Source organism: Heptranchias perlo, chromosome 8 (assembly GCF_035084215.1).
Source record: "Heptranchias perlo isolate sHepPer1 chromosome 8, sHepPer1.hap1, whole genome shotgun sequence".
Lineage (NCBI taxonomy): Eukaryota > Metazoa > Chordata > Chondrichthyes > Hexanchiformes > Hexanchidae > Heptranchias > Heptranchias perlo.
This window is the reverse complement of record NC_090332.1, coordinates 39,805,005-39,817,530: the sequence shown is the minus strand read 5'-3', so window position 1 is coordinate 39,817,530 and position 12,526 is coordinate 39,805,005. Positions and strand designations below refer to the sequence as shown.

The 12,526-nt window shown below is 41.4% G+C and overlaps 1 protein-coding gene across 6 annotated transcripts in view; it reads left to right on the top strand.

Moving 5' to 3' along the window:
• Positions 1 to 12,526, top strand: part of asb3 (ankyrin repeat and SOCS box containing 3) — a 90,694-nt gene that overhangs the window by 24,919 nt on the left and 53,249 nt on the right. For all 6 annotated transcript variants that reach the window (XR_010963665.1, XM_067988983.1, XM_067988984.1 and 3 more), the window contains exon 5: positions 5,069 to 5,204. Coding sequence is in view for 5 of the 6 variants with exons in the window: in XM_067988983.1 (XP_067845084.1) it covers positions 5,069 to 5,204 (136 nt within the window). In the remaining variant the exon portion in view is untranslated. The remainder of the gene's footprint in view (positions 1 to 5,068; positions 5,205 to 12,526) is intronic.

Genomic DNA, 12,526 nt, shown 5'->3' with positions numbered 1-12,526 from the left:
GGTGCAAAGAAAGAAAGAACTCGCACTTATAAAGCAGCTTTCACATCCTTCGTATGTCCCAAAGTGCTTCACAGCTGTGTACAGCAAGGTCCTGCGATGAGATAATTGACCAAATAATCTGTTTTGTTGGTGTTGGTTGAGGGAGAATTCCTCTGTTGTTCTTTGAATAGTGCTACAGGATCTTTTATGCTCACCTCAGCAGATAGACAAAGTCATCACCCCACTCCTCAAAAAAACCTATCCTTGACCCCTCTGTCCTTGCAAACTACCACCCCATCTCCAACCTCCCTTTCTTCTCAAGTCCTTGAACGTGTTGTTGCCTCCCAAATCCGTGCCCATCTTTCCCGCAACTCCATATTTCAATCCCTCCAATCAGGTTTCCGCCCTTGCCACAGTACTGAAATGGCCCATATCAAAGTCACAAATGACATCCTTTGTGACTGTGACCATGGTAAACTAACGCTCCTCATCCTTCTCGACCTGTCTGCAGCCTTTGACACGGTTAACCACATTATCCTTCTCCAACACTTCTCCTCCGTCATTCAGCTGGGTGGGAGTGTGCTCACCTGGTTCCACTCTTATCCAGCCAGCCATAGCCAGAGAATCACCTGCAATGGCTTCTCTTCCCGCTCCTGCACTGTTACGCCTGTAGTCATCCAAGGATCTATTCTTGGCCTCCTCCTATTTCTAATCTACATACTGTCCCTCGCGACATCATCTGAAAACACGTCAGGTTCCACATGTATGCTGACGACACCCTACCTCACGACCACTACCCTCGACCTCTCCACTATCTTTAATTTGTCACACAGCTTGTCCGATATCCAGTACTGGATGAGCAAAAATTTCCTCCAACTAAATATTGGGAAGAATGAAGCTGTTGTCTTCGGTCCCCGCCCCAAACTCCGTTCTCTAGCCACCGACCCCCATCCCTCTCCCTGGCCACTGTCTGGGGCTGAACCAGACCATTCGGAACCTTGGCGTCCTATTTGACCCTGAGATGAGCTTCCGACCACAGATCCGCTCCACCACCAAGATTGCCTAGTTCCACCTCCATAACATCGCCTGCCTCAGCCCCTGCGTCAGTTCATCTGCTGCTGAAACTCTTGTCCCTACCGTTGTTACCTCTAGACGTGACTATTCCAAATCTCTCCTGGCTGGCCTCTCCTGGTCACCCTCCATAAATTGAGCTCATCCAAAACTCTGCTGCCCGTATCCTAACTCGTACCAAGTCCCATTCGCCCATCACCTCTGTGTTCGCTGACCTACATTGGGTCCTGGTCTGGGGGCGCCTCAATTTTAAAAATTCTCATCCTTGTTTTCAAATCCTCCATGACCTTGTCCCTCCCTATCTCTGTAACTTCCTCCAGCCCTGCAACTCTCCGAGATCTCTGCGCTCCTCTAATTCTGGCCTCTTGCGCATCCCCGATTTTAATCGCTACACCGTTGGCGACCGTGCCTTCAGCTGTCTAGGCTCTAAGCTCGGGAATTCCCTCCCTAAACCCCTTCGCCTCTCTACCTTTCTCTCCTTTTAAGATGCTCCTTAAAACCTACCTTTTCACCTGTCCTAATATCTCCTTATGTGACTTGGGTGTCATATTTTGTTTGATAACGTTCCTATGAAGCACCTTGGGACTTTTTACTAAATTAAAGCCCTATATAAATGCATGTTATTGTTGTCTTGGTTTGATGTGTCATCCAGAAGTAGGCTGTTCCAACAATGCAACACTTCCTTTGTACTGCATTAAAATGTCAATCTAGATTATATCCTCAAATCCTGAACTGGGGCATGAACTCATGACTTGCTGTCTGAGGTGAGAGTAATACCACTGAATTAAGCTGACAAGGACCTGCACCCGGGGCACATTGGGCCGATTTAAATGACTTGAAGCTGCAAATACCAGTGGGTTGAGGTCCATTCAGGTAGTTTGGAGGGTAGGTGGGGTGGAGAATATTAAGACCCATGTATTGGCTAAAGTTATATAGTCTTGCTGAGTAACTTTAGATTATGTTGCTGAGTATTTCCAATTTTCTCTGTTTTTGTTTAAGGTTTCCAAGATCTGTAGTATTTTGCTGTTTGTTCAGATTTTAAGTCATTGTCTATTACCTTTCTGCATATGTCAGGTTGTCTTTATCATTCGTAGGGTGTCTTGCAGTGTCCTACACACCCATTCCTCGCTAGCCTTTCATTGCGTGCCATTTTAACAGGCATGTTCTGGCCAGCCAGTGAGACCCTCATACCAGGCAGGCAAGTGCCTCATTGAAATTCAAAAGTCGGGGTCTGATGACCTCATTTAGACCCCGACTATATTTAAACGCTGGACAGCCATGTTTGGCACCCGGAGCCAGCCTCACCAGGAGCAGCTAGCCCAGAAAAGGGCTGAAAAAGTAAATAATTTATTTTTAAATGGTTTCCTTGTGGGCCAGGAGGAGCAGGAGAGACCATCATGTGAGTGCAAAAGACACGGCTGAAACATTTGCATCCATCTTCAGCCAGAAGGGCCAAGTGGATGATCCTTCTCAGCCTCCTCCTAAGGTCCCAACCTTCACAGATGCCAGTCTTCAGCCAATTTGATTCACTCCATGTGATATCAAGAAACAGCTGAGTGCACTGGACGTAGCAAAGGCTACAGGTCCCGACAACATCCCAGTTGTAGTGCTGAAGACCTTTGCTCCAGAACTAACCACGGCCCCAGCTGTTGCAATACAGCTACAACACTGGCATCTACCCGATAATGTGGAAAATTTCCCAGCTGTATCCTATTTACAAAGAATAGGATAACTCCAACCTGGCCAATTACCACCCTATGCGCCTGCTTTCAATTATCAGCAAAATGATGGAAGGGGTTGTCAGCAGCATATCAAGCGGCACTTAATCACTGATACGGAACTTGGATTCCAGACCTCATTACAACCTTGGTCCAAATATGGACAAAGGAGCTCAATTCCAGAGGTGAGGTGAGAGTGACTGCCATTGACATCAAGACAACATTTGACCGAGTGTGACACCAAGGGGCCCTAGTGAAGCTAAAGTCAATGGGGATCAGGGAGAAAACTCTCCAGTGGCTGGAGTCATACCTGGCACAGAGGAAGATGATTGTAGTTGTTGGAAGCCAATCGTCTGTCCCAGGACATTGGGACTCCTCAGGGCTGCGTCGTAGGCCCCACTATCTTCAGCTGCTTCATAAATGACTCATCCTCCATCATGAGGTCAGAAGTGGGGACACATCGTCTTCATCCAATAAGGATTGACAATAGATATGTTCCTGTCCACTTAACGGGGAATTTGTTTGCGGCAAATGGATGAAAGAACAATTACCTGACGTCAACTGCTGGAATGTATGGTTGGGGGTGGTGGGGTGAGTAAAATTGATTCTAAAAGATGTAAATCCTAGTGTGGGGTAAATTGGTATGTGTATGATTGGACAATAATACAGTAATCTGCTACGTCACCAAATTGAGAGGGTGTTACTCATAGTACCTCTGTCAGCATGTGGTCCAACTGGCTCACTAACGCCTGGATTATGAGGTGATACTTTTGGTTTAATAACTAGCTAGAGTACACAACAACAGAGAATTTGTCACTAAATCATGATTCACTCTTGCAAGTTGGAGCTGCACCCTGAGGTGGTCAAGAAATAAATGGCTAGTTCATGAAGTGGATCCACTAATAAGGCATATATAACATAAAGTGGCAAAAGTTTATGCAATTTTTTTTGCAAAGTTGGTTAGCAATGTCTCCTTACTTTTGGTTCTTAATTTATCTGCCATTCACATCTTTTCAAATGTGTGACCGTAAGTTTCTTGCAGTAGAGAATATACTTATTGGCTTTAGTTGTGACATGCAGTCACTGTACTGCAAGCACTCATGGTTGTTCCACCATTTGATTTAGCATTCAGACAGGTGGTCCTCGGAACTCACTTAGACGTCCTCCCATAACTTGCTTCTCTGTTTTTGACCCAATTTTCTTTCCGATGAAGGAAAGTGAAATTTAAACCAACTAGTTCAGATACAGCTACCAGAATTTACCCAGGAGCAGAGGATCCAGTTGGAACAGATCTACAGAAGGAGATGCATCACTGATCTCTCAGAAGGATGACACTATCCTCCTAGAGGAAGGCGAGGCACCTAGTTCATTCATGCCAACTCATATGAGGCCATATAAGTTCTGGAAACTTATTGCTAACTACAAGCATATATGCTTTAATCTAATCAATAGAATGGCTATCTAATGCTGTTAACTTGTCAACAATCTGAATCCTAAATTAATCTCACCAATTTATATCAATCTCAGACATTGGTATCAACTGTAAATTTATAATCAAGCAGTTAATACTGATTATTGTGACATAACTGAACTGCCTTTGTAACCTCTTATTAATTTTGTTAGTTAACCCTATCTACTAGTTATTTGTGTACTCAGTGTTTAAGTGCTGCTAACTGACTTTAAGGTTAATAAACAATTGTTAGTTCATGATATTGTTGTCAGACGAGTTCTTTGCTAACTTTATAAGAAAAGGTTACTTCATTCACTCAGTAGCTTGTGCGATGCTGATGGGAAGTTGATTGTGTAAATGCTGATATAATCTTAACTGGTTAATAAGAACTTTGGTGAGCCAAATTTAGGTGTCATTAATTCCTAGGCATAGATTGGGTGATAAACCTAAGATGGTTCCTTGAGGAGTTGCGTAAAGGGGTCAGGAATTTGACTGGTGCCCTTGATGAATATTCATATCAGGGTATCGATCCCAGTATTCGTGCCTGTTTTTCCTATAATTAATTAAACCAGGCGTAATTATTGTGGTACATGTGCATATCGTTACTTTGCAAAGTAGTTAATTATTTCCTTTGAACTTCAGCAGCTGAGCAAACCTTTCCTCTACTGTCATTGACCTGACAAATTTAGCAATCCCTACCTGGTTATATGGACATCATAATTGCCCACTAACATAACTGAATGGGCCTCTGAGTTGTTGAACCAGTTTTCACATTATATTGAGCAGGTCATAACCATAGTTAACTTTAGAAGAATCATGTCTCAAACCTTTGCATTATAATGTTTTGCAGGAACACTTAGAAATATTGATGCTCTTACTTGAGAAAGGGGCTGATAAAGAAGCCAGGGATGACTATGGAATTACACCATTGTTTCTTGCTGCTCAGTATGGAAAACTGGAAAGTCTAAGAGTCCTTCTACAACATGGTAATTGTTCAGAATTTTATGATATTGCATTAGATGAAAGTAATAAATGCTGGTGATTTTGAAATGGGTTATTTTAAAATCAGGATAACATCGCAATTCAACTGTTTGGATTGCTGACCCGTTCTGAGATTATAGTATCTCAGTCTTTGCAAATATGTAATTCCAGTGCTAATTAAAAATAGCTCCATTCCTTGGAAATTGAGTAGCACATTAGGTTAACATGGTGTTCCATCTCTGATCAGAGTTTGCATGTAGCCAAGGTTGCTGAAGTGAAAGTATTATCTGCCAGCTGTAAGAACCTCACTAGAATGCAGTGACTGTTCTAAATGTACTTTAAGTGCAGTGACTATTTGTTTGCCCACATAAAACAATCACTGTACTCAAAATCATTCATTGTTTCAAGTGCTTGGAGAAGTTTCCTCTTGATAAAGTGCTATCATTAGAAAGGAAAAACAAGGTGCACAAAGGATTGAGAGAGACAGATAGCAGTTGAGTAAGAAATAGTACAGTATTAGGTGGGATCAGACTGAGGGACGACGAGAAGGTCTAAGATAAGTTTAGAATGCATTTCTGTAAACGCACAAAGTGTGGTAAATAGGGTTGGTGAGCTGCAGGTGCAATTAGCCACATGGGAATATGATGTAGTGGCTCAAAAAAGGGCAGGATTGGGTATTAAATATTCTTGGATACAAGGTGTTCAGGAAAAATAGGGAAGGAAAAGGAGGGGTGTGGCAGTATTGATTTAAAGAGAATATTGCAGTGCTGGAGAGAAGATATTCTTGAAGGGTCAAGGACAAAATCTATTTGGTTAGAGTTAAGAAACAATAGAGGCGCCATTACATTACTGGGTGTATTCTATAGGCCACCCACTAGTGGGAAGGATATAGAGGAGCAAATTTGCAGAGAAATTACAGAGAGCTGCAAGAACTATAGAGTAGTGATAATGGGGGACTTCAATTATCCTAATATAGACTGGGATAGTAATAGTGTAAAGGGCAGAGAGGGGGAAGAATTTCTGAAGTATGTTCAGGAGAACTTTCTTGATCAGTATGTTTCCGGCCAAACGAGGAAGGAGGCATTGCTGGATCTAGTTCTGGGGAATGAAGTGGAGCAAGTGTCAGTGGGGGAACATTTTAGACAACAGTGATCCTAGTATCATAAGGTTTAGATTAGTTGTGGAAAAGGACAAGGAGCATTCTAGAGTAAAAATACTTAATTGGAGGAGGGCCAATTTCAGTGGGTTGAGAACAGATCTGGCCTGGGTAAAATGGAATCAAAGATTGGCAGGCAAAACTGTAATCAAACAATGGGTGGCCTTTAAAGAGGAGATGGTTCGGGTACTGTCTAGGTACATTCCCATGAGGGGCGAAAGGTAGGGCAACCAAAGCCAGAGCTCCCTGGATGACGAAATACATAGAGTAAGATGAAGCAGAGAAAGGGGGGGAAACGACAGATGTCAGGTTGATAATACAAGTGAGAACCAGGCTGAATATAGAAAATAGAGGAGAAGTGAAAGAGGAAATAAGAGGGGCAAAGAGATAGAATGAGAATAGACTGGCAGCTAACATAAAAGGGAATCCAAAAGTCGTCTTTAGGCATATAAATAGTAAATGGGTAGTAAGAGGAGGCGTGGGGTCGATTAGGGACTGAAAAGGAGATCTATGCATGGAGGCAGAGGGCATGGCTGAGATACCAAATGAGTATTTTGTATCTGTCTTCACCAAGGAAAAAGATGCTGCCAAAGTCACAGTAAAAGAGGAGGTATTTTACTGGATGGGCTAAAAATTGATAGAGGAGGTACTAGAGAGGCTGGCTGTACTTAAAGTAGATAGGTCACCCAGTCTGGATGGGGTGCATCCTAGGTTGCTGAGGGAAGTAAGGGTGAAAATTGCAGAGGTGCTGGCCATAATCTTCCAATCCTCCTTGGATATTGGGATGGTGCCAGAGGACTGGAGAATTGCAAATGTTACACTCTTGTTCAAAAAATGGTGTAAAGATAAACCCGGCAAGTACAGGTCAGTCAGTTTAACTTCTGTGGTGGGGAAGCTTTTAGAAATGATAATCCGGGACAAAATTAATAGTCACTTGGACAAGTGTGGATTAATAAAGGAAAGCTAGCACGGATTTGTTAAAGGCAAATCATGTTTAACTAACTTATAGAATCATAGAAAGGTTACAGCACGGATGGAGGCCATTTGGCCTATCGAGTCCGTGCCGATCCAAAACTTGAGTTTTTTGATGAGGTAACAGAGAGGGTTGATGAGGGCAATGTGGTTGATGATGTGTATATGGACTTTCGAAAGGTGTTTGATGAAGTGCCACATAATAGGCTTGTCAGCAAAATTGAAGCCCATGGAATAAAAGGGGCAATGGCAGCATGGATACGAAATTGGCTAAATGATAGGAAACTGAGAGTAGTGGTGAATGGTTGGTTGTTTTTCGGACTGGAGGTAGGTATACAGTGGTGTTCCCCAGGGGTCGGTACTAGGACCGCTGCTTTTTTTGATATATATTAATGACTTGGACTTGGGTGTACAGGGCACCGTTTCAAAATTTGCAGACGACACAAAACGTGGACGTGTAGTGAACAGTGAGGAGGATAGTGATAGTGGTGAAATGGGTGGACACATGGCAGATTAAATTTAATGCAGAGAAGTATGAAGTGATCCATTTTGGCAGGAAGAATGAGGAGAGGCAATATACACTAAATAGTACAATTCTAAAGGGGGTGCAGGAACAAAGAGATCTGGGGGTGTTTGTGCACAAATCTTTGAAGGTGGCAGGACAGGTTGAGAAAGCAGTTAAAAAAGCATACAGGATCCTGGACTTCATAAATAGAGGCATAGAGTACATAAGCAAGGAAGTTATGTTGAACCTTTATCAAACACTGGTTCGGCCACAACTGGAGTATTGTGTCCAATTCTGGGCAGCACGCTTTAGGAAGGATGTGACAGCCTTAGAGAGGGTGCAGGAAAGATTTACTAGAATGGTTCCAGGAATGAGGGACTTCAGTTACATAGACTGGAGAAGCTGGTGTTCTCCTTAGAGCAGAGAAGGTTAAGAGGAAATTTGATAGTGTTCAAAATCATGAAGGGTTTAGATAAAGTAAATAGAGAAACTGTTCCCATTGGTGGAAGGGTCGAGAACCAGAGGACACATTTCAGGTGATTGGCAAAAGAACCAAAGGTGACACGAGGGAAAACTTTTTTATGCAGCGAGTAGTTATGATCTGGAATGCGCTGCCTGAAAGGATGGTGGAAGCAGATTCAATCGTGGCATTCAAAAAGGAATTGGATAAATACTTGAAAGGAACAAATTTGCAAGGAAAAGATTTGCAGGGCTACGGGAAAAGAGCAAGGGAATGGGACTAACTGGATTGCTCTTACAAAGAGCTGGCATGGACTTGATGGACCAAATGGCCTCCTTCTATGCTGTAACCATTCTATGATTCTTTATGAATCCTCTGAGCTTGTAATTTGAGCTTGTAAATATGCACCCTCAGTTAAGGGTATAAGGGCAATGGAAAAATACACTTTAGTGTGTTAGTAAGCAGTGCCCTTTTGAGATTGAAATTCAGGTATGCTGTTGAGCAGAATAGAGAATTTGCTCTATCTGAATGCTAATTCTGATCTGGGAGTGCTTGGTGTCAAAATGGAAGTGTTCAATTTCTAGTGCTTTATCCTTCACTTGATAAGTAGAAGAATAGTAACATAAAGACCTATAGCTTTAAATCGTCCCCTTTTGCTCCAGATGTGGAAGCCGGGATGCTCTTTCTTTTATTAGTATGCCTTTGGTTTCTCTCACTGAAGAGGCAACAGTGCTAAATCCCCGCACTGGCAACACCTAGTCAAAAGGTCGGTTGGGACCAGAAAGAAAAAAGGAAGTTACGAGAAAACCTGGAAAAAGAGACTTGAAAATGAAGAAAGTGTCCATGAAGAGTAAAAGCTTGAAGCAAAGAAAAGCTCAGTAACAGAGAAATGAGTAATACTAAGTGCTTCCAGGGCAGTAACTTTTACATTGAATGTATAGCACAGAAACAGGCCATTCGGCCCAACAGGTCTATGCCGGTGAGCCATGAGCCTCCTCCCTCCTTCATCTAACCCTATCAATATACCCTTCTATTACTTTCTCCCTCGTGTGTTTATCTAGGTTCCCCTTAAATACATCTCTGCTAGTCACCTCAACTATTCCTTTTGATTGCGAGTTCCACATTCTAACCACTCTTTGGGTAAAGAAGTTTCTCCTGCATTCCCTATTGGATTCATTAGTGACTATCTCCTATTTATGGCTCCTTCGGGTCACCTTCTCTACATCTACCCTATCAAACCCTTTCATAATCTTAAAGACCTCTGTCACGTCACCCCTCAGTCTTCTCTTTTCTAGAGAACAGAACCGCCGCTTGCTCAATCTTCTCTTATAGGTATAACCTCTAGACCCTTTTTATAATATGGAGACCAGAACTCTGCACAGTACTCAAAGTGTGGTCTAACGAAGATTCTATATAAGTTTAACATAGCTTCTCTGCTTTTCAATTCTATCCCACTAGAAATGACCCCAGTGCACGGTTTGCTTTTTTTAATGGCCTTTTTAACCTGCGTTGCCGCTTTTAGTAATTTGTATATCTGTATTCCCAGATCCCTCTGCCATTTAGACTCTTATTATCCAAGCAGTATGTGGCTCTCTTATTCTTCCTACCAAAATGTAATACCTCACACTTATCTATGTTGAAATTCATTTGCCAATTACATGCCCATTCTGCAAGTTGTATACATTCTCCTGTATTTTGTCGCAGTCCCCCTAATTTGGTGTCGTCCGCAAATTTTGAAATTGTACTTCCGATTCCTGAGTCCAAAACGTTTATGTAAATGGTGAATAACAGTGGTCCCAGCACCGATCCTTGTGGAATACCACTTCCCACCTTTTGCCAGCCTGAGTAACTACTTTTAACTCCTTCTGTTTTGTAGCCAGCTTGCTATCCATTCTGCTTCTTGTCCTCTGACTCCACATGCTCTGACCTTAGCCATGAGTCTCATATGCAGTACCTTATCGAAGGCCTTTTGAAAATCCAAATATATTACATCTGCTGCATTACCCTTGTCTACCCTTTCTGTTATTTCTTCAAAGAATTCAATAAGGTTGGTGAAGCATGATTTTCCCTTTTGAAATCCGTGCTGACTATTCTTTATTATATTTTTGGTTTCCAGATGTTTCTCTATTACATCTTTGAGTAAGGATTCCATTATCTTTCCTACCACCGATGTTAAGCTAGCTGGTCTATAGATCCCTGGACTGGTTCTATCTCCTTTTTTCAATGTAGGAATCGCGTTAGCTGTCTGCCAGTCCTCTGCCAATATTCCCTTTTCTAATGAATTTTTATATATATGTAATAGTGCCTCTGCTATCTCTTCCCTAACTTCTTTTAATATGCACGGATGAAATCCATCCGGACCAGGGGTTTTATCCCTCTAATTTTGATTAGTTTATCAGTTATCTCCCCCCTTTCTATCTTAAATGTCTCTTTTTTGATCTAATGTCATGCCCAGCATGTTAGTCTCCCTGGTAAATACTGAGGCAAAGTAATTATTTAATATTTCTGCCATTTTGCAGTCATTACCTATGAGTTTATCATCTGTATCCCTTAGAGGTCCTATCCCTATCCTGCTGTTTCTTGTGTTATTCATGTGTATGTACTATTTTTTTATATTCCTTGATTATTTAATTTCATAGTTTCTCTTCATCTTCCCAATTTTTTTTCAAACTTCTTTCCTAACCTTTTCGTATTCCCTTTTGTCATTCTCTTCTTTGTTGTCTATGTACTTAGTATATGCCTTTTTCTTTAGTTTCAATTTTGCCCTTATTTCTTTATTCATCCGTGGCGTATCATTACTGGCTAGTTTGCTCTTGATTTTTTAGAGGGATATTTTTCTCCTGGACTCTTGATCACCTTTTTAAATGTTTCCCACAGCTGTTCTATTTCTTTGTTTATTAGTAATTTTTCCCAGTTCCATTCTCATCCCTGAAAATTAGCTTTTTTCCCAGTTTATTACTTGGTTTTATTCTTATGTCCTTCTCAATCTTTATCTTAAACCTTATCATGTTGTGATTGCTATTGCCTAGATGTTTCCCTACGCTTGCTTTTCTGATCTGTTCTGGTTCATTTGCCATTACTAGATCCAGCGGTGTTTCCTCTTGTGTCCTGTGTCACACACCTTCTCTGTGAAAAGAATGGGCTGGAGGCTTGCTTCTGGCTTTCTAACATTATGACTATAGGTGGCTGCTGGAAGGTATGTGAGTTTGACCTGGCTGCTTGCTTTCTTCTCTTCCCTATGGGGTTGTGATTGGACTCAATGACTCCTCACAGCCAGAGAATTGAAATGGAGTTCACAATGCAGGGAAATCACATGCACAGTTTTCTGGCTCATCACTTTGTGGTGAAATGTGCCTAAACATTTGTGAGATTGACCTTAAAGCAAGACATTGTTTGAAACTTTTTGTTGAGGACAAAAATAATGCTGGCATGAATATGGGATTGTGTACAGGTCACCTATCCCACTAAGGGCACATTGTATTGTCCATCACGCGATCTGCCCTTTTCCTGTTCTCTATTCAGTAAAGACTCCCATGCCATCTGTTAAATTTTATTTCTCTTGTTGGTATCAGTTGCATTGCAATTTGTCGAGCTCTTATGCAGTACTGTACTGTTTTTTTGATTCTGCATTGACTAGTTAATTGCTCTTAGTTCCTGGCAGGATTGTTAAAAATATTTAGTAACCATGTTTGTTGATCTGACTTTAAAGCTTGGCAAACTGTGGAAAGGCATATGTGACAAAATAGGATTTCTATATTTTATTTCATAAAAGTTTTGAAATAACAAATTGAAATGGAAATTGGCTTTCTTTATCAAATTCCAAAACGACGATCAGGAGGCAAATTGCCTACAGAACCAGGTCAATGAAAGGAAGTATATCCTATATGGTAAAATTTTTAAATGATTGGAGGAGGAAAGAGAATGTAGCTGCATAGATCTTTAAATGTGGGAGTACAGGTGGTAAAAGCCATTTAAAAAAAAAGGCAAATATGATTCTGGGTTTTCCACATTGGGAATTGAATGCATATAAGACATTGATTAGGCCACAGCTGGAGTACTGCATTATAGGAAGGATATTAAAGCCATGGAAAGGGTACAGCAAAGATTCACTAGAATGAAACTGGAATGAAAGGTTATAGTTATGAAGAAAGGCTTGAAAAATTTACTGCAACAGATTAGATTAAGAGGCATCTAATAGAGATTTTCAAAATTATGAACAATTGAGAGGATAAAT